At 49.4% G+C, this 22429-nt stretch overlaps 1 protein-coding gene across 1 annotated transcript in view; it reads left to right on the forward strand.

The window, feature by feature from the left end:
• ADAMTS2 (ADAM metallopeptidase with thrombospondin type 1 motif 2) overlaps positions 1 to 22429 on the forward strand; it is a 262993-nt gene that overhangs the window by 128921 nt on the left and 111643 nt on the right. The window contains exon 4 of the mRNA XM_079771375.1: positions 12191 to 12393. Within this exon, the coding sequence (XP_079627501.1) occupies positions 12191 to 12393 (203 nt within the window). The remainder of the gene's footprint in view (positions 1 to 12190; positions 12394 to 22429) is intronic.

Raw genomic sequence — 22429 nt, forward strand, 5'->3', positions numbered from 1 at the left:
CAGGAAGGACGCGGGAGGGTCAGCGTGTTTCTGACACTTGCCAGGTGCCTGGGCCGGCAGGACTCAGGTAAGAGGCCCTGGGAAGGGATAAGCATGTGGAGCTGTTCTCTGGGCTCATCTAAGGTGCCTGCCCCTCCAGATGTCTCCCCAGAAGCAGTGGGGCATAGGAGAGTCCCAGGTGCGTCCCCAACTGTCAGTCAAAAGACTCCAGTGCCCCAGGGTCACCCCTCTGCCCTTCTGACCCCAGGCATGGGGGATAGGGACAGTCCTGGTCACTTCTGCTCCTTGGTCTGGCTTTGGACAGGGATAGACACAAAGACCAGTAGGCAATGGGCCATCTGTCCTGGCAGAGCTCTCTGCCCCTCAGACCTTTGGGATCTTTCTATCCTCCTGCAAGGTCCACAGCACGGTTTGAGGTGGAGAGGCCCATGCATGTGTACCCCCAGAGCATGCATGTGCTTGCAGAGGCCATGCGAAGGTCACCCCATCCCTGGAGCTATGCAGGGCACCGTGGTGCACAGTGGCCCTGAAAATGGACCCTTGGGGTCCCCCTCCTATAGTGCAGCACACACGCCATTTAGAGCATCTGAAAAGTCCAGTTTATAGCAAGCCACCAACAATACATGTCGAGAGGCCTTTCAGGGTGCCAAGGAGCTCAGGCTTCTTAATGCTGCCACGAACTCTCCCTGCTTCTCCTCTCCACCCTTGCCCTGGCTTGTCGGAGACTCAGGGGCTCGGGTGCCTTAGGCACTGCTGGGTTCCAGAGGCAGACACCTTACTGCTGCGCCTGGCTGCTGGGAGGTCCTGGGCAGAGCGTGACCTTCTGGGGCTCATCTCTCCATCTGCATAAGAGTCCATTCCTGTTCCCTAGGAACTCTGTAAAGCCCCACGCCCCATGTTGCCACGGTCATCTTTATTGTCAACAGAGGGTGCTTTTTCCTCTCTTGCTGAGAATGAGGAGGTCTAGAATTCTCCCTCCAGGGAAGGTGGCTTGGTGGGACAGTGTGGCCCATGCTACAGTGTCACTCTGAGTCCCAGCATCAGCCCAGAGGAGCCATGTGTCCTGGCTCTAGCACCTCTGTGTCCAGGCTCTGGGAGGGGTCAGGGAGGATGCAGAAAGTTTGCGGGGAGCTGGGGACAGTCCAGCTCTAGGCTGGGGTTGGGAACGCAGGCAGACTGCTAAGCATCTGTGCATCTCTGCATGGCCTGGCAAGGGATGGCCTTGTGCAGGGCTGAGCAGCATCCCATACCTCCTGCACTTATTAGCATCGGGTCCCTCCCAAAGCACAGGACCCATATCCTGCAGTGCCCTTGCCCACCTGGTATGCTACACTGATCAACATCTGAGAACATGAAGGGCCAATAGGGGAAACCGAGGCTGGCAACTGGAGAGAAATACTTGGAATGTGAATTCATAGGATCTGGTTTCTGGTGGAGCTTGATCTAGGGCAAAGGCAGAGAGGATGGGGGCCAGGTTCAGAGACCCTTATGGTGAGGGACATGCCGACTTTGTGGTTTGGGAAGAATCAGGCCCTGCTCCTAGGGTGGGCCTACATGGACACAGATGCCAGGCCCCAAGATGGACGGTGCAGCTGTAGGTTTAGGCTTGAGCAGAGGAGACATTCAGTCCTTAATTCTGACTGTGGGATGCCTGAGGGCCTTCCACACCAACTCAGTGGGGATCAATGCCCAGGAGGCTGCTGGATGTCCAAATCTAGGGCTCCAGTGTGTGTTCAGGGTTGGTATTGGGGATCCTGGCCTGGCATGCAGGTACCCGCTGTGTATGGACGTTGGCTGTCATCACCCAGCGGCAGCTTCCCTCTTCTCCCACCTCCAAATGAAATCTTAGGGAATCCTACCTTCTGTTGGGACCATTAGGTGTCTGTGTTTTGTTCTGAAGTTCACAGTAAATATTTGCATTAAACAATCTGCCAGTCTCACATTGTATCCAGCCATCTGGCTGCTGCGTGCTGGGGAGCAGCAGTGAGGAGGTAACTGGGGACCAGCACACCTTCCCTGCTGATGGCCACAGAGGTGCCTTGGAGGCTGCCTGGCCTCGGTGACCTGCCCTGCATTGGCTACGAGTTTGGCTGGGCCAGACTCACCTGTGCACTCTGCTCTGCCCTCCCCACCCCCAAGGGATCTGGTTGCTGAAGGAACTCTTCCTGGGGGAAGGTGGTCTTCAGAAGCCAGCGGAGGAGGGTATAAGGGTAGGGGAGAGTGGACAGGTGGGGAGAAGTCTAGGCCATTTGGCTGCTGTCGGAGGGCAGGGCAGCAGGGTAGGCTGTTGGGATGCTGTGTAAGGGCTGCAGACCACGGACTCCAAGCCCTGTTGCATGGAGCCCAGGAGGGGCCATGAGAGCCCTGGTCATTCAGCACGGCCCAGCTGCCTTGGGCCCAATGTCAGTGGCCTCAACACCTGCTGGGCCACAGTGGCATCACATAGTTCCCCTTACTTTCCAGGGATGTGTCTGGGGTGGGGAGAACATCAGAGCCTGAAGTGCTGGCAAGATAAGCAGGCTTGGGAATCAAGGTAATATGGCCTTCCAGCTCCTGTCTGAGATTCAGTACAACTGTTACATCTGTGGCCCAAAGAGCCCTCTCCCCATTCCCTCACTCCACTCCCACACTGGATGAGCTATATCTGCCTGTGTTGAAAAAAAAGTAATTCCAATTCTATAATAAAGTTATAAAGGGCTAAATGAAATAAACCTAATGAGCTTCTTTTAATAAAGCTCACCAAAGGGGCCTGTGGTGATGGCCCCCGCGGGGCTGAGTCTGCTTTCTGTTTCCCAGAGCCTAAGAGCCTGCCTGCCTCCAAAAAGGGCTTCTGCCGTGTCCTGATTATGCTTTTACATAAACATATTTTATCTTAATGATCATCTTTAGGGGAATTTGCAGTCACAGAGGGATTGTCTCCTGGTCGTTAACAAATGGAGGGATGGCGTTCCTCCAGATTACCTCCCCAGGCTGGGGGTGCAGCATGCTCCTCAAGGCTTCTGGCGCCTAAGACTTAGGTCTCCCTGGAGCGTCTGTTAAATGGATGATACCCCTCGGGTCTGGCCTTTTACTTTGCAGGGGCCTGCAGAGGCTGTGGGAGAGCTTGGCTGGTGCTCTATCCTCATGGCCTCTGTCTAGTTCCCTAAGTCTCACGCTCCCTTCTGCACAGGGTGGTTGTAGGGATTTAAGCTGTTAGATCTGAGCATGGGGGAGGGGAGGGCTATGTGTGGTCATCCACATGCTTGATGGCAGGGGCGGCAGCAGATCACAGGTCTTGCAGAATGAAACACTAGCAGGGAGTAGTTACGGGGGCTTGTAGGGGGACAGAAGGTGCACTGGCCTTGGAGTCCAAAGCCTGCCCAACATGAAGATCATAAAAAAGCACTGATGTGATTTAATTTCCATCATCCCAGGCCCCCAATGTACCTAGAATTTGTTTTTGCGTAAGATGTGAGATAGGATTTGATCATTCCCTTCTCCATCTAAGCAGTTGACCAACACCATTAAAAGAAGAAACCACTTGCCATGGCCAGGGTGGCTCAGTTGGTTGGATCATCATCCTGTGCATCAACGTGTCATGAGTTTGATTACCAGTCAGGGCACATACCCAGGTTGGGGGTTCCATCCCCAGTAGATCCCTAATTGGGGCATGTATGGAAGGAAACTGATAGATGTTTCTCTCTCTCTCCCCCCTCCCTTCCTCTCCCTCTCTAAAATCAATAAAAACATATCCTTGGGTGAGTATTACAAATAATAGAAGAAACCACTTAATCTCTACCACCCACTTTCTCTCCTCCCCTTTCTCCTGCAGTGAATAACCATTTTGAGGTCCAAGTGTATCCTTTTGTCAGTGTATATTTTTGCAAAACCAGTGTTGCTTCTTGAGTGTGTGTTTTTAATTGGCATAACCTGTGCTGCATTTTATATCTCATTATGTTTCTTACTTTTTGCACTCGGCACTCTGTTTTTAAGATCCATTCATCTATGTGTGGGTCACCCTTCTAACCTCTTCCTAGCACTGGGTGGCATGCACCCACCGAATTTAGCCTCTCCGCTCCCCTACTGATGACACCCAGGTTACCTCCAGCTCCCTCAACCTATCCAAGCCATACTACCACAAGCAGCAGCTGCTTAGGGACCTGTACGAGCACGCCCGTCTACACACCCCATCCAGAGGAGTGGAAATGGCTCACAAAGCAAGGTCGGTTCGAGGAGGGGACTAGGAGAGCTTATAGACACCCTATGTCTTTAGGACCTCGATCCAAAAGTGGAAATGCTGGGCTATCATGTGCTCTTGCACATAATTAAGTACTGTCAGCTCACCCCAATGTCCATACCTGCTCCACTTCTACTATTTGCCAAATCACCCGGTTTTGAATTGCTACCTTATCATTTACCAACTTTATTTACTACTTTATTATTTGATCAGCTATTTAAAATTTACATATAAATTAATATCAGAGGACATTAATATTAAAACAGAGGGCAAGCACACACCAGCAGTGCAAGGAGAGGGCAGCGCTGTCCCCGCTGGACAGAGGCTACAGGAGGAGGTGAGCGGAGTTGTGGTCCGCTTCCACTTCTCTGGGAGGTGACAAGCCACTTCTGGGGAAATCGTGAGCAAGGTCATGAGTGAGTCTTGGGGAACACGTTTCTGCACCATCGGGCACATAGCCATGTGGACCAGGCACTTGACATGCAGCAGGAGGGCTGTCAGAGGGAGTGGGCTGCTCTGTACTCCCTGCTCCTGCACCTACCCTGGCCCATCTCCAGCTCCCAAGGAGAATTGAGAACTTTTGTGAGTGACATGTGTGTCCTCAGCACAGCACAAGGAGAGAGACTCTCGTCAGCACGTGGTCACAAGCCAAGTACTGCTGAGAATCTGGGCCAGGTTCTCCTGGGCATCTGTCCTCAGGCTGAGAAGCTGACCCGATGGACGTGGGGGTTGTGGCGGTGATAGTCTGTCTCTGGGGCGACATTGCTGCAGTGTGGTCAGTTGCCCTCCAATCTGGTGCAGGGCTGAAATCCTGGGTTCACCTTTCACCCTCCGCCAAGGGATCCTCCTCCACTCCTGTTGGTCTCCTGCTTTCTGTCTCTCTGTTCTACTTTCTTGGTTGCCTCTTTTGTTTTGAAGGAGTACATCCTTCGGTAGCTTCTTCAGAAGCAGTGCTAGACAGGTAAAACTTTTGAGAACTTATATGTCTGGCAATATCTTTATTCCACTTTCATACTTGACTGAGACTTTGTTTGGATATAGCATTCCAGTTGAGAAAGTTTTCCTTTAGAATTTTGAGGTCTTTGCTCTATTGTTTTGCTGCTTTGGGGGAGTCTGAAGCATGCTGACTCTAATCCTTTGTGACCTGTTCAGTAACTGCCTCCCTCGGCCCCATCTTATTCTCTGTGAAAGTCTATAGAATCTTCTCTGTGTTTTGAAATTTCAAGATGATGTGCCATGGTGTGGGTCTGTTTTTATCGACTGTGTAGGGTACTAACTGGGCCCTTTCAGTCTGGGAACACTTTCCAGTTGTGTGAAACTTTTCTGAATTATTTTATTAATTCCTTCCTTTCTGTTTTTTTCCTTCCTGTCTTTATAGAGCTTCTATTAAATGAATGATACACCTCGGATCTGATCTTCTAATTTTCTTATCTTCTTTCCTGATTGTTCATGTCTTTGTCTTACTTTTTACTTTCTGGGGTTTTTTCAGCTTTATCATCCCAGTGCTTCCACTGAGTTTACCATTTCTGCTGAAGCTCTTTTAGTTTCCAAAAAGCCTTTTAATTGTCCTCCTCCTGTTCTTGCTTAATGGATGTAATACTTTCAGAGCTTACTAATGACAGATTTCTCCACCTTCCTGTGCACTCTATTTCTTCCGTTTTCCTCTTTTTGGCTATTTTGCTTTAACTTGCTCTCCATCTGCCAAGCCTGGGGCTCCCCCCTGAAAGTGGGTGATGCTTGATGGGCTGCTCATGCCTAATGTTGGGCAGCAGAAGAGGTGACTCTTGTAGGTTGGGGGAACCGTGGACACTGATACTGCCTTTCGGTCTTTGGTTAGTCAGATTCACTAGACCAAGACCCTTCCCACTGTCCTGAGGGGTAAAGGCCTAAGGACCAGCATTGCAGGGGTCGAATGGTGGAAGCAGGCTGGTGTCTCAGCCTTCTTCAGTCCTCCTGTTTGTAGCATTGTACCTATGCTCTCAACTACAGCTGGTGCCTGCAGCCCAGAGACTCCCCCCTCCCAACTTTTCAAGAGAGAATGAGCTTCCAGAACATGCAGTGTTATTATTGCAGCTATCACTGGGGCACAGGATAGAGGTTGGGGGGCGCGGGCGGGGATAGCTATCAACTAGTCCTACTTATGCCAATCTGCCCTTCACTCCCACTTGCAGAAGAACTTGGTGCTTTTTTGAGGATTCTACTGTGTAGAATCCTGGCTCTCTTCATGGCCAGGTTGGGGTCCACTTTTCTCAGATATATGAAGTCTATGACCACATGGTCATGTGCTGTCCAACCTCTAACAGTTCTGTCATTTTCTTCTCTTGCTTTCCATGTACTTGTAGACTTGTGATTTAAAAAAAAGAATCCCTTTACTAAAGGTGTCATGGGGTGCCAAGAGGGAGCTGAATTGGATGTTTGTGTTCAATCTGCCATTTGTACTCAGAAGCGTCTCTTTTGCTTAAACTTTGTTTTTGGACTTTGCATTCAATTCCATTGCCCTGTCTTCCATGGCACGGTGCCACTAGTTTCTAATTAATGTTATTTTGTAATATGTTCTGTTTGCAAGGTAAGTACCCCCTCATCACTGTCCTTTTTCAATATATCTCTGGCTATTGTATTAAATGTCATCCTCCTGTTGAATTTTGGAATTACTTTGTTCTAGGATTCAGCAAGTCTTTGATGAAGATTGTGTTAAATGTATAGATTAATTTGGAGGAGAATCCGCTTGTGATCCAGCAGAGTGTGTGTTTTTTGGAGAGTTTTAGCCTGTGCTATGTTACGTTTTGTATGGTCTTTGTACTTCCATTCTTTTTGTTTCTTTCTAGATATTTTGTGGGCTTTGTTGCTATAATTGATAAGCCCTTTTTTCCATTCTGTTTCCTAGATGGTTGTTGCTATATATGTGAAAGGTATTGTACCAGGAAATGTTGGGTGTACGATGAGAAATGTCGATTCCTTGTGGCTTTAGTAAAACTCTCCCATAAAACCTGAGCTTTTTTTTTTTTTTTCTACTTTTGCAATTTCTTCTGAGGTTTATTCAGGTTTTGTACTTGAGCCAATGATTAGAACTTATATTTTCTATTTATTTAGTCTAGGCTTGTTAGAAGTCTGTTTTTAATTTTTGTTATTTAGGGTTTGAGGGCCTTCCTTTTTTCCTCTGATTTTGTCCTGGTGGTGACTGAAGACACAATTCTTAAGTTTTCTTTTTGTCCTAATGTGTAGAAGAACTTGGGGCTTTTTTCCATGTGTACTTGAAAAGGGCACGTTTTCTGATTGTTAGGCTTAAACATTAATTCGTTTTAGTAATTCAAATCCTCTCCAGCCCCACCTCACCTTTCATCTAATTGATCCGTTGTTTTCTGGAATAGATGTATTAAAATGCGCATAGAACTCTAGCATGTCTATTTCTCCTTGTATCAGACTGGCGCTCTACCAGGTGCATTGTTTCGTACCGTTTACATCTTCTCAATGAATTATTTATCAGCTGGTCCCTTTAATACCTTGGATTATATTTTATCACATAAATGTTGTTACACCTGGTTTCTTTTTATTGGCAGTTACATGGTACCTCTCATCACACCATTTGTGTTAACTCCTCCTGCATCATTTTCTTTTAGTTATGTCTGTGAGTGACTTTTTAAAATATATATACTTATTGATTTCAGAGAGGAAAGGAGAGGGAAAGAGAGATAGAAACATCAATGATGAGAGAGCATCGTGAATCGGCTGCCTCCTGCACACCCCACACTGGGGATCTAGCCCACAACCTGGGCATGTGCCCCTGACTGGAATCGAACCCGGACCCTTCAGTCCACAGGCCTACACTCTATCCATTGAGCCAAACCAGCCAGGGCTTTAGATATGTCTGTGAGTGACTTACAGCTGGCTTTTGTGCTGGCTTCTGCTCCTCTACCAGTCACCTCAGGTTAGCTTCTGCTCCCCAACCCAGTGGCCCTGCTCACCTACCTCTCCTTCCAGCCCAGCTCTCAGCTCCCAAGGGGACAACCTGACTCTCCCTGCGTTTTCTCCTATTGCCTCTTTGCCTGGCTCCTCACAGCCCTGCAGTTAATTACCTGTGGGGCACTGTGGAAACTGAGGCAGGCAAGACCCCATCCAAAGTGGGAAAGACAGCCTGGGGGGCGTGGCTCAGTGGTTGAGCATCAACCTATGAACCAGGAAGTCATAGTTCAATTCCTAGTCAGGGCACATGCCCGGGTTGCAGGCTCAATCCCCAGTGGGGGGGGTGCAGGAGGCAGCCGATCAATGATTCTCTCTCATCACTGATGTTTCTATCCCTCTCTCCCTCTCCCTTCCTCTCTGAAATCAATTTAAAAATATATTTTAAAAAAAAAGAAACGGGGACTGCCTCCTGAGACATGAAGAAAGTAGTCCCAGCTGCCTTCCAGGAAAGTCTCTCAAAACAGGGAATGCCAGGAAATTAAATCCCTGTGGTTACCCAGTGGAAAGGCAGGGGAGCCTCTGCTCAGGGGCAAGTCTTCTCCATCTGCCACGAACGGCTGGAAGGAGGACTGGTGACTTCTCCTCATGGCTGGGGGCTATGCGCAGGGACAGCAGGAGATGGGCAACACAGACAGCTCGTTGTCTGGGCCTGGGCCTAGGCCTGGGCCAGTAATGAGGGCTGGAGCCAAAGGGCTGGGTGAGCACATGCCACCTGCTTAGCAGGCTGCCTGTGAGCAGCAGGAGCTCCGGGGAGAAGGGGAGAGTGGATGAGGGCCCTCCCCGGGCCCCCAGGGACCAGGAGGTGCAGAGGCCTTTAGGCCAGGTAGGCTATCAGTACAGGTAGGCGGCCTCGAAGGACAGAGTTGGTGTCAGGGAATCCCGTGGTCTCCCACCCAGGGCTGGGCAGGAGCCTGCCTCTGGCTCGAGGTCCTCGCAGCAGGACTCAGCTTGAGGGACAGGCCTCCTAGGATCGGGCTGTGGTTGGGGTCTCTGCATGGCTTAGGCTTCAGGACCAATCCCACGATAGGGAAACTGAAGAGGCATCCAAGATTGACAGCTGATGGGTTCCATCAGAGCTCACGTGGCCGGACGCTTGGCAGACACTAATCACCTTGGGGCTGCTCCCTATACCCTTCTGGGCCTGCACACCACTAGGGCTTCCAGGGGCTGGGTGGCAGGGGGGGCGGTGTTGTCACTTGCCAGGAGGCCTGAGGGGCCCTGTCTTCCTCTCCTGGTCATTACCATGACCTTCACTTTGGGGCATCTCTACAGGGGCTGGGCCTTTGGGGATTGGGGTGTTCTAGAACATTAGGTTCAATTTACCCCCAAAATAATCATGACTAAAATAATAATTATAACATCTAATGAATATTTAGAAAGCATTGTTTTTGATGGACCTGTAACATAATTAAAAACCATGCTTGTTTGGCAAAAGCAGCTATAAGGTCTGGCCCAGACAGCTCTGCCCCAGTGGCAGCCCCATTGCACGCCCGCCCCCACCCCCCGCCCCCAGCAGTCACTGACCTATATGTGACTCCTTGGGTTAGGGGGCCAGGAGGGCAGCAGGCCAGGTGGCCTAGAGACATGGTCCTGTGTGTCCTGTCTCCAGGTGTGATCATCTCTCCACAGCCTAGTGTTGACATGATAACCACCCACCTGTCCCATGATCCCATCTTGTAATTCCCCAGAGAAACTGGCTATTCTAGATTTTGTTCAACAATAAATTTCCCAATTTTTAAAGACTGTCAACCAAGTAAGGTATTTTTAAAATACCGCGTGGCCCTAACAAGTGCCTTCCTGGGCTGGTTTTGCCCAGGGACCACCCGTCAGTGACCCCTGGCTCCGCAGGGGCAGATGACAACATCCAGCCTTTTCCCCAGGGGAGCGTTGCATGGATTATTACTATTTTTGTGCTTCCCAAGGTGGTTCTGAAGGTGAGCTGTCCCTGCTTGTTAGAAATGCAAAGAAATAAATGTGTAAAAATAGAATAGCAATTCCTCAAACCCCCATCAGATTTAAGTCACCGATCTGTCCTCTGGGAGCAACAAGGATGTTCCTGATTCGTCTCCAAGAAGCCCAGCCGGGCACTGGCTCTGCAGGGGGATGCTGCACGCCTGCCTCCCCAGAGCTGCCCTGGCCGCGTGCATGTGTGTGTGCATATATCCAGTGCGCAGGGGACTGCAGGGCGGGGAGGGGGGACACAAGAACCCCAGGACATACAGGAATGCAAGATGCTACTCAGTCCTGACCTGACTGATTCCTCTTCTCTGTTGCTCCACACGCTGCTCCTGTACCTCCTTCAACACACTTTTTCTTAGAGCGCCGTGGAGTCCACTTTCTCTGCTTGGTCTCTGTGCTGTGACCTAGTTGCAGGTTTGTGCCTCAAAGCTAACAGACAGCAGGTGTAAAGGAGAAAGCTCCTGGCTGAGAGTCAGCCATGCAGGGGGTTCCATCAGCCCTCCTGTCTATAAAATGGGGACAGTTATGCACCCCAAAAATGCCTGTTGCCTGTACTGCGTGAGTGATGTCTGTGCAGGGCTGAGTGGTGGAGCAGGACCCACCCAGCGGCAGGCTGCCCGACCTGTCCATGAGTGGCCATACTGCTTTCAGAAGCCCTGTCACGCAGCACTGTGACGTGCGGAGAGTCCTGTCCCCGCATGGAGGAGGCAGCAGACAAAAGGCTTTGGGGCCAAGTGAGAAGACTTTTCTGGAAGACTCTTTAAGAGGGGTGCTATTCAGGGGTACTGAAAGCTGAGCTGGGCTCTCAGCACCACCTTCACCTTGGCCACAGGGCCTGGACACCACCCCCTGGGTTGGTGATGTCATGATGACCTGAGGTTCAAGGTCCCTCCAAAGGCAGGAGTCTCTGAAAACCCTTCCCTCACACTCAGGGAATGCCAAGGAGAAGCAGGACTCTGGGGTCAGGGAACAGTCCAGGGCGGATCCGAGCCCAGTGGGAAAGGTGAAGGGAACTGAGCTGGCAGCTACAGCTGTTCAGATGCCGAAATAACATCCTGGGGCCCTGGGCCTCTCAGCTGAGGCCCCTGAGGCCCTACTCCCCCAGCCCGGGCCCAGTGTCAAACCTGTGGGGGCTGGAGGCAAGACCCTGGCCCAGAAGACTGTGAGGGAGCTGTCATGAGAAGGTCTTGTCCTGGTCCCTGCACAGCTCATTCAGGCAACCACCCATCTCCTTGGCTTGGGACCAGCCATAAACTGTTCGCCTGGGGAAGGGTGCTTATGGGAGGTCTTGACCATGGAGTGGGATGGGTGGACCTGGCCCAGAGTGAGGGGCCTTGCTTCAATGGAGGACTGAGCAGGCAGTTCTTAAAGGGAGGCCTGAAAAGACACTGTGGGACATACACGACCTGGGCTGGACCTCAGTTTCTCCAGGGGTGGCCTTGCCCAGCCAGTGTGGCTCAATGGTTGAGGGTTAGCCCATGAACCAGGAGGTCACTAGTTCGATTCCCGGTTGGGCACATGCCCGGGTTGTGGGCTCAATCCCTAGTAGGGGGTGTGCAGGAGGCAGCTCATCAATGAATCTCTCTCATCATTGATGTTCCTAGCCCTCTCCTTCTCATCTTCCTCTCTCTAAAATCAATAAAAACATATTAAAAAATAACAAGGGTGGCCACACTTGGGAGACCAGTCCTTTGGCACCTGGACAACCCTTCTCAAGTGTTGAGTGTGTACTTAATCTTCTGGCTCTGCCACCCTGAACCTACTCCTGGCTGGGCAGCCCAGCTTCCTGGCCTCTCTGTTTGTCACCGGGTGCCAGACCAGGGCTCTGCAATGGCCGAGGAGTTGATCTGTATACTGCTGGGTTTGAGCTGACTTGGCACATCATATTGCCATCTCTGAAACTCAGTTTGTGATTTTGTAAAATGGGACAAGAATGTAAGTTTGCAACAAGGTGATGGCCAAGCTGGTGCCGGGCAGGTGCCGAGTTTGTCCTGCTGCTGCTGTGTCCCTGGTGAGCCCGGCTGCAGCTGCGCACTGTGCCCTCTGTCTTTCCAGGGGCCTCCCTTGGCAGCCTGGACAGCCTCAGCCGTACCCTGGGCATCCTGGAGGAACGGATCAACAGCTCAAGGCGCAGGGCACGCAGACATGCTGCCGATGACGACTACAACATCGAGGTCCTGCTGGGTGTGGATGACTCTGTGGTCCAGTTCCACGGGAAGGAGCACGTGCAGAAGTACCTGCTCACACTCATGAACATTGTAAGTGGGGCGGGGTGAGGGAGGAGCAGGTGGGCCCCTGTGCTTTCTGTGGTTTCCTAGTGGATCTAGGGATGAGTGATGTGGCTTCAGGGAAGCGCTCTGGGTCCACGGGTGAGAAAATGTAACCGTCCCGTCAGCCATGCTGAACCTGAGTTTTCTCATCTGTCAATGGGGCATATTCTGACGTGGCAAGGTTGTTTACACACGGAGGCCATTTCCCCAAACGCCAGTCATTTGTCTCCATTTTCTTTATTTTTGCCACACTGCACTGTGCCTAGACTGTGTATTTTCCTATAAATGAACTGACTTTTTAAAATTTAGAATTATTTACAAAGGAAATAACTTCACTTTACATAAAGTAACCTAAAAGTAAAATGTAAAGCAATAAAAAAGGGATATCGGTGTGTGTCCCCACAAGGGGACAGACAGACTAACACCCATCCAGGCTTCTCCTGGAGTGGGCAGAGGAATGGAAGCTTGAAGCGGGGATCCGTTTCTCCCTGCGAAGCTGTGCTATGTAATGGGGTGTTTGTGTGCCACATGTGCCTTCTGGGGCATGATGAGGCACTTGCCCCTTGTCTGCCCAATACGGAGAGATTAAGGTGTCACCCCCTTGTTTACCCAACAGGAGAGATTAAGGAGTTGCCCCCACATTACAGTCCCCACACCCCACCCCTGGAGGCACAAGGATGCTGCCTAATTGGCCAGAAGAGGACGCAGTCCTGCCTCTTCCCTGTCTGTATGGGAGAGCCTTCCCCTCATTGCTTGATGCTTGGTCAGGGTCACCTTGAGGATGTGAGGCATCCAGTCTCCAAAGTGCAAGCCCTAGGGGCAGTGTTTAGCTCAGCTGAGCCCAGTCGGGAGAGCTAGGGTGGGAGGGAGGAGCAGGGTTCATCCTGTGTGTAGGACCTTGGTGGGAAGGACAGATCTGTGGAAGGCGCAGGCGCTTGCAGGGGGCTGGAGGTGGGCAGGGAAGCCCAAAGCTGGGGAATTGGAAAGCAGTGGGATTGTGTACCCCAGTCTTATGAGCCTTGGTTTTCTCATCTTTAAAATGGATTGACAATTTCCATTTCAGGGTGAAGATTAAATGAGATAATGGGGAGGTGAACAGTCCAGTTACTAAATAAAATGTGGTTTTGCTATCATGATGGTAACAGTACTTAATTCATCAACAGCACATCTAGAATTATCCTTGAGAAGTATGCCAAGGACTTGGAAGTTGGGAGTATCCCAGGTGAATTCTTCCTGAGGCTGGTGGAACGAATCCGCCTTGGTCTGGTGGATCCCTCTGTCACATACACCTGCTGCGGCATGAGCCTGTAGGAGGAAGTCTAGAACTTTCTCTTGGTTTTGCCAGTTAACTTCAGTTTATTTATTTATACCCTCATGATCCAACTGTACCTCAATTTTGGATAATGGGATGGTTGGGTTCATTTCTTGAAAAGCATAAGAAATATAAAAATTCTTAAATTGAAACCAATTTTATCATAACAAAAATGGATTTTAGGAGATACATTGAGGAGCTCTAAGAAAGAGTAGTTGGGCCGTGTCTTTTTCCCTGTTTCGAGTGTTCATTGGACACATGCTCGTCCAAGGCACAGGGCAATGGAGGGATCTGAGCTCTGCCTCCCACCTTGAGTGCAGTGTGGTGGAAGGAGATGAGATGGGTTCTTGGGGCATGTGTTACCCTGACAATTAATACCCTCTGGGCTCCTTGTCCTCATTTAGGGCTGCACACCCAGGAGAGAGTCCTGTGGGTTGATCTAAGACACAGGGAACCCTCTTGGGGAGGAGAGGATCGAGGAAAAGTGAGTATGTGAGAAAGGATGACCTTCCAGAGCAAGGCTGTCTAATAGAGCTTTCTGCACTCCAGGAAATGCTCCAATTCTGCCCTGTCCATTCAGCAGTCACCAGCAACCCCTACCCTTGAGCACTTGAAATGTGGCTGGTGTGATAGCAGAACTGACATTTTAAATTTTTTTCAATAGAAGTTTTTTTATTTTAATTTAATTTTTTAAAAATTCTGGTAAAATATATGTAGCATAAAATGTACTGTCTTCACCATTTTTAAGTATACACAGTTTAGTGGTATTAAGTACATTTATATTGTTAGGCACCCATCCCCACCATCCATCCCCAGAACTCTTCATCTTGGAAAACTGAAATTCTGTCCCCATTCTCTTCTCCCCCAAGTCCCTGGGAACCAACTCTGCAGCCTGTCTCTATGAATTTTACTGCTCTAGGCACCCCATGTACGTGGAATCATACAGTATATGTCCTTTTGTGACTGGCTTATTTCACTTAGCACATGTCTTCAAGGTTCATGCATCTTGTAGTAGGTGTCGGGATGTCTGTCCTTTTTAAGGCTGAATAAGATTCCATTGTATAGACAGACCACATGTTGTGTACCCATTTATCTATTGATGGACACTTGGATTGCTTCCACCTTTTGGCTGTTGTGAATATGCTGCTATGCACCTGGGTGTACAGTGTCTGTCTGTTCTAGTTCCTGCTTTTAGTTCTTTTGTGTCTATACCCAAAAGTGGAATTGCTGGATCATAAAGCAATTCTGTTTTTAATTTTTTTAAGGACCCTCTATACTCATTTCCACAGTGCCTGCACCATTTTACATTCCTATCAATAAGGCCCCAGGGTTCCCACGTCTCCACATTCCCACCAACACTTGTTATCTTTGATAAGAGCCATCCTAATGGGCAAGTTAATATTTGTAATTAATTTGCATTGGCATTTAAATCACCAGTGTGGCTAGAGGCTTCCATATGCACACTGGTGATTTAATGCAGTCCCAGAAGAATTGAGCACAAGGGGACTGCCTGCTGTCCGCTTCCTCTGTACTTGACCAAGCACATGGTGCTAAACAGCAGTGGGGGCAGCCTCAGTGTGGGGCCTGGACCCCATGAAGGTGCTGGCTCACCTGAGGCTGCAACCAGAGTCCTGAGTAGCCTGAGGAGGCCTGGCCAGGGCACATCTCCCTCTCCTTATAAGTGAGCTGGTCACTGGGCTGTGTTGGATCCAAAACCAATGACATGGAGGACAGATGCGGTAGCAGCCAGCCCATACTGCATTCCAAGTGATGCATTTGGTCAGCTGTGAGGACAGCCAAGGCCAGGGCACAGTGCTCCCAGCGTGGAGACTGTGGGACCAGGCCTGGGTGGACCCAGTCTGTCCCCTGAGAAAGGCCATGGAGGCCCACCCTGGGAGTAGGACGCTCTGGTGTGGGTCCCTATGGTAGGGACCCCTAGGGTAAGGGCCCTAGGAATGTATGGTGCAAAGAGGAGGAGAGGCCCAGGTGAGCTGGACACAGGGGTGGCTGGACCTTGGCAGCTCTCAGTTCCTTTGGTTTCTTCGGTCGCTCAAGGTGCTTCTTCCTGTAAGGCTCCCGTTGGGATCTCTCTGTGGGAGAGCCCAGGCTGCGATGTGGGTCTTCGTGTGACATAGACATTTCAGGTTCATCGAATATTCATGTGCTCCCCTCTTCCCTTCTGTTTCCCAGTCTCCTGTGCACTTAATTTGGGGCTGTGTGCCAGGAAGTGACATGTGTCACCTTCTGGCCAAGGCAGTTAAGAACTGGCATATCCTCTCCCCCTCTCCCTTTACTTTTTCCTGAAGCTGAATTTCAAAAGTTCAATCCCTGGTTAACATTATGTGCATTTTAAAGCTCTCAATGCTAAAATGTTCTCTGTTATTTTGACGATTCATGCTCCTTGGATCCAATGCCCAGCTCCCACCTGCTCATAGCACCGAGTCCTTCCTAGCTGTGGTACATCGAGAACCACAACCAGGATAGACTTTTTGTTGTAAGTTATATTTATTTGATAGTAATGAGGTCGCACTTAAAAAAATACGTATATTTTAAAACAGTGATTATCTTACAGTTTTATGATTGGCTAACTTATGTCCTTTATTTTACTGGGAGTTGAATTTCTTTCTTGTTACTTTGAAGAACCTTCATATTAAAACCAGAGGCCCAGTGCACGGATTCGTGCACCGGTGGGGTCCCTCAGCCTGGCCTGTGGGGATCAGGCCAAAAGCAGCCCTCCGACATTCCCTGAGGGGTCCCGGATTGCAAGAGGGCACAGGCCAGGCCGAGGGACCCCACCAGTGCACGATCAGGGCCGGTGAGGGACTGCAGGAAGGCTCCAAGGCATGTCCGGCACATCTAGCCCAGTCCCGTTCGACTGGACCCCAGCAGCAAGCTAACCTACCGGTCAGAGTGTCTGCCCCCTGGTGGTCAGTGCAAGTCATAGTGACTGGTCGAATGGTCAGACACTTAGCATATTAGACATTTACTAGTATTATATAGGATAGGATAACTTTTTGTCTGTTGCCTGGGTGGGAAATAGTCTTCCCAGTTTTGTGGTTTGCCATTGTTTTGTTTTGTGTGGGATTGTTTTTTGATGGCTCGCATGTTTGTGGGTAGTTGTGTTCTGAGGCCTTGGGCTCCCCAGTTTTACTTTGGGTGCCGTGTTCGGCACTCCATGCCTCCCTGGAAGTCAATTTTCTGGGACTTCACTCTGGTCGCCCCAGCAGTGACTCCCCTGGCCTATTGTCAGCAGCATCATTCCCCAAACCTCAGCCCTCACAGATCACTTGGCCATTCCTGTCATGCTGGCCAGCCCCAGCAGACCCACACCCAGAAGGTCTCCTGGCACAAAACTTCGGGGCCAAAATAAGAATGTGGCTCTCTTGTTCAAAAAGCAGGAAAAAGTACCATAAAAGGTACATATTAAATCCTTTTTCTTTCTCCTGCAGTCTCTCTTTCAACTTGTCAAGATTTTAACGTTTTCTCTTTATTGACTGTAAGTAAGTAAAGAACAATTAGAATGTTAAATTATTAGCGTGAATTTTACCACTTATCTTTACATTGTACAAAGTCTGTTTTAAATGCACATATTAGAGTATTTAACTTGTATGGAGAATCATCAGAGTATTTTGTGGTTAATGGTGGAGGGCCAGAAGTTCAGGCAAAGCACAAGCCAGACTCGGGAAGTGGAAGGAAGAAGATAGGAGCCCCAGGGACAGAGCCCACAGAGGGAGTGCCCCCCTAGGCACAGATTCCCACATGGGCCTTGGGCAGTTCTGGGCCCCTGGGACCTGACAGCTGCCCTGTCCGGGCTGACAGGCACCACTGGAGAAACCCATGGCTCTCTGCCCTGCCCAGAGGGTCTGGGAACAGCTCCCCTTCCCATGGGCCCAGTGCTTCAACCCAGGGCAGATGGCCAAGGCTCTTCACACCTCAGCACCTGGATCTCACCTCCTCTGAGACTTGTGTGAGGTTGCCTGCCCAGGGTGGGATGGCCACCGCCATGCCCCCGCTTGAGATGCTACGTGGCACATGCACCCACCTTGACCCTTTGGGCAACTGCATCCAGGCCCCTGCCAGGAGCAGAGGTCAGCAGTGGTTACAGGGTAGAGAGCAGGTAGCCAAGAACCTGTCCTAGGTATATGAGCCAAGGCTTTCCTGTCCCATCCAACTTGACTTACTTCAAAGTGTAAAAAGAAGAATTTCAAGACTGGCAAGTGCCCAGCATTAAACCCTAAGGATAGGGTCCTTCAGTGCACAGGCTGGCTGATTGTCCATAAACCCAGGGCCATCGGTCCTGTGTTAGACCCTGCCTGCCAACTCCGGCACCGCATTCCCTGCACTACCTGCCTAGGGCCCATCCTCCAGGGCTCTTTCCCATCCTTGCCCATCCAGACACTCATCTCAAAGCTTCCCCCACTCTCAGCTTCTACCAAAATGAAGAAAGTTGTGCCTGAGAGTGTGCTGAGCCTCAGCCTCGCCCTCCGGCACCCTTGCACTGATTTTTAGCGTATACATGCTGTAGATAAGGTTGCTGGCAAACCCAGGCTGAGGCCTGGTCCCCGTGGCCCAGGGGCCCTTAGCCTGCTCGAAGAGGCTAGGACTCCAGGGAAAGGCTGCCAGAGAGCCTCAGCTGCCTGTTTGATGTGTAGTCCATCCAGCCCTGCTGGCTCTCCAGGCCTGGCCCCCACACTTGTGCTGGGCTCCTCGTGGGCTCCCTGCTCCCACATGGCTCTGCACAGCCGGCCTCCTTCTGCTGTCACCCTACTCCTGCTCCTCCCAACCTTCCACAGTCTCTTCTGGTCTCCACCAGGCCCAGCCCTAAGGACCAGAAACTCACCTCTGCCTGGCTCCCCTGTGTGCTGGGAGCCACTGTCCCGTTTCACCGTTCCTCCTTGGAAAAATGCTCACCGCTGTGCATGGTCTTCCTAGGCTGGGATGCAGCCAACACTCCCGAACACGCCTGCTGCTGACCCGTGCTTAGGGAATTACCATTTTTCAGACTTGCTGTGCCAGCACCTGAGCTGCCATCTGCTCGCGAGCTCTCTGCTGTGGCAGCTCCCAAGAAGCCTGGCTGAGATGCAGCCCCTGTGCTCGTGGCATCTCTGGTTACCTTGGATGATCAGGCACACTCAGTGGCTCTTCTCCCCCAGCTCAGGTGCCTCTGAAGCCAGGGATGGATACATGCTCTGGGGGAAACCAGAGCAATTTTTAAAAAATTCTTTATTGTTTAAAGTATTACATATGCCTTCTTTTTCCCCCCATTGACTTCTCCTCAGCCATTCCAACCTTCCACTATATGCCCTCTCCCCGCCCCCCCACAATACTGTCTGTGTCCATTGGTTATGCTTATGTGCATGCATACAAGTCCTTTGGTTGATCTCTTACCCCCACTCCTACCCTCTCATACCTTCCCTCTGAGGTTGGATGGTCTGTTCAATGATTCTCTGTCTCTGGATCTATTTTTATTCATCAGTTTATCTTGTTAATTATATTGCACAAATAAGTGAGATCACATGCTATTTATCTTTCTCCAACTGGCTTATTTCGCTTAGCATAATACTTTCCAGATCCATCGATGCTGTTGTGAATGGTAAGAGTTCCTTCTTTTTTACAGCAGTGTAGTATTCTATTGTGTAGATGTACCACAGGTTTTTAATTCATTCATCCATTGATGGGCACTTAGCTGTTTCCAAATCTTAGCTATGGTGAATTGTGCTGCTATGAACATAGTAGTGCATATATCCTTTCTAATTGGTGTTTCTGATTTCTTGGATATATTCCTAGAAATGGGATCACTGGGTCAAATGGGAGTTCCATTTTCAATTTTTTGAGGAAACTCCTTACTGTTTTCCACAGTGGCTGCACCAGCCTGAATTCCCACCAGCAGTGCATGAGGGTTCCTTTTCTCCACATCCTCACCAGCACTTGTCGTTTGTTGATTTGTTGATGATAGACATTATGACAGGTGTGAGATGGTACCTAATTGTCGTTTTGATTTGCATCTCTCAGATGATTAGTGACTTTGAGCATGTTTTCATGTCTCTTGGCCTTCTGTATTTCCACTTTCAAAAAGTGTCTATTTAGGACCTTTACCCATTTTTTTTATTGGATTGTTTATCTTCCTTTGTTAAGTTGTATGAGATCCCTGTAAACTTTGGAGATTAAACCCTTATCAGAGATAACATTGGCATATATGTTCTCCCATGCAGTGGGCTCCCTTGTTGTTCTGTTGATGGTTTCTTTTGCTGTATAGAAACTTTTTATTTTGATGTAGTTCCATGTGTTTATTGTCTCCTTAGTTTCCATTGTCCTAGGAGCTGTATCGCTAAAGATATTGCTACGACATATGTCTGATATTTTGCTGCCTATGGATTCTTCTAAGATTTTTATGGTTTCCCATCTTACATTTAAGTCTTTTCTCCATTTTGAGTTTATTTTTGTGTATGGTGTAAGTTGGTGGTCTAGTTTCTTTCTTTTTTTCTTTTTTTTTTTTTTTTTTGCATGCATGTGTCCAATTTTCCCAACACCATTTATTGAAGAGACTGTCTTGACTGCATTGTATGCTCTTGCCTCCTTTGTCAAATGGCTCGGGTCGATTTCTGGGATCTCTGTTCTGTTCCATTGGTCTATATGTCTGTTCTTGTGCCAGTACCAGGCAGTTTTGAGAAAAGCAGCTTTGTAATATAGCTTGATAGCTGGTATTATGATTTTCTGCAATTTTGTTCTCTCTCGGGATTGCTGCAGCTATTCAGGGTCTTTTTTTATTCCATACTAGGGGCCCAGTGCATGAATTTGTGCACCTTAAAAAGAACTCTGGGCCACGAGGCTGCAGTGGGCACAGAGGCGGGTCTCGGTCCATCCTCTGTGCCCTCACCTGGACCCTCCCGCCATGGCCCCTGGTCCCCTGTCTGCTGGCAGCCCCACTCCCACTGCTGCTGCTCCCATGCGCTGAGAGCGCCGGCCCCGCTTGCATCCACTGATGGCATGGAGCAATTGGGGCTGGTGCCAGCAGCAGGTGGGAGCGGGGCTGGCGCTGTCTGCTGGTGTGAGTGGCGACTGCTGCCCCAGTCGCCCCTCAGGAGCAGGGGGAGGTGGAGAAGCCCTCAAGAGCGATTGGGGCCGGCAGCCACCACTCGCACCCAGTGATGGTGCCGAGCAATTGGGACTGGTGCCGGGCACCAGCAGCGGGTGCGAGCGGGGGCTCTGGTGCCAGCTGCGGGTGCAAGTGGGGCCAGCCCCGGCAGCAGGTGTGAGAGGTGGCTGCCAACCTCGATCGCCCCTCAGGAGCAGGGGGAGGTGGAGAAGCCCTCAGGGGCAATCAGAGCCAGTGCTGGGCGCTGGCAGCAGTTGTGAGCAGGGCCGGCACCAGCAGCAGGTGTGAGCGCCGGGCAGGACTGTGGCGCATGGGAGCAAAGAATTTTCAGTAACTACCAGAGGCTTACCCCGATGACAGCGACTGGCTCCCCGCCTTGGTCTGGCATCCCCGCTCACCTGCTCTACCATTCCACCACAGCTGACACCTGCCATGTTCTGCGCTCTGCCGCCTGCCGCTGACACCCGCTATGTTCCGTGCGCATCCCCTGGTGGTCAGCGCACACCATAGTGTCCAGTTGTTCAGTTGTTTGGTTGTTCTGCCATTTGGTCTATTTGCATATTAGCCTTTTATTATATAGGATGAATTTTTTAAAGAGTTTGTCTAGGTCTGTGAAATATGCCATTGCTATTTTAATGGAGATTGCATTGAATCTATAGATTGCTTTGGGGAGTATAGACATTTTAATGAAGTTGATTCTACCAATCCATGAGCACATTATATTCTTCCATTTGTTTATGTCTTCCTCTATCTCTTTTTTTCAACATCCTGTAGTTTTCCAAGTACAGGTCTTTTACCTCCTTAGTTAAGTTTATTCCTAGGTATTTTAATTTTTTGTTGCAATGGTAAATGGGATTTTTTTTTTTTTTAGTTTCTCTTTCTGTGAGTTTATTATTGATGAATAAAAAAAGCCATAGATTTCTGAGTGTTAATTTTATATCCTGCTACATTGCCAAATTCATTTATTAAGTCTAGTAGTTTTTTGATGGAGTCTTTAGGGTTTTCTATGCATCTTGAAAGGAACTCTGGGCCACAATGACTCATGTCATCTGCGAATAATAACAGTTTTACTTCTTCGTTTCTAATTTGGATGCCTTTTACTTCTTTTTCTTGTCTGATCATTATGGCTAGCTTTTCCAGTACTATGTCAAACAGGAGTGGTGGAAGTGGGCATCCCTATCTTGTTTCTGTTCTTAGGGGAAATGGTTTTAGTTTTTTCCCATTGAGTATGATGTTGGCTATAGGTGTGTCATATATGGCCTTTATCATGTTGAGGTATGATCCCTCTGTTCCCACTTTGCTGAGAGTTTTTTATTAAGAAAGGGTGTTGGATTTTGTGAAATGCTTTTTCTGCATCAACTTATATGATTATGTGATGTTTGTCTCTCAATTTGTTTATGTGATGTATCACATTTATTGATTTGCGAATATTATACCAGCCTTGCATCCCTGGAATAAATTCCACTTGGTCATGGAGTATGATCTTTCTAATGTAATGCTGGATCCTATTTGCTAATATTTTGTTGAGGATTTTAGCATTTATGTTCATCAGGGATATTGGCCTGTAATTCTCTTTCCTTGTAGTGCCTTTATCTGGCTTGGGGATTAAGGTAATG

The sequence above is a fragment of the Cnephaeus nilssonii genome (assembly GCF_951640355.1).
Source record: "Cnephaeus nilssonii genome assembly, chromosome: 5".
Lineage (NCBI taxonomy): Eukaryota > Metazoa > Chordata > Mammalia > Chiroptera > Vespertilionidae > Cnephaeus > Cnephaeus nilssonii.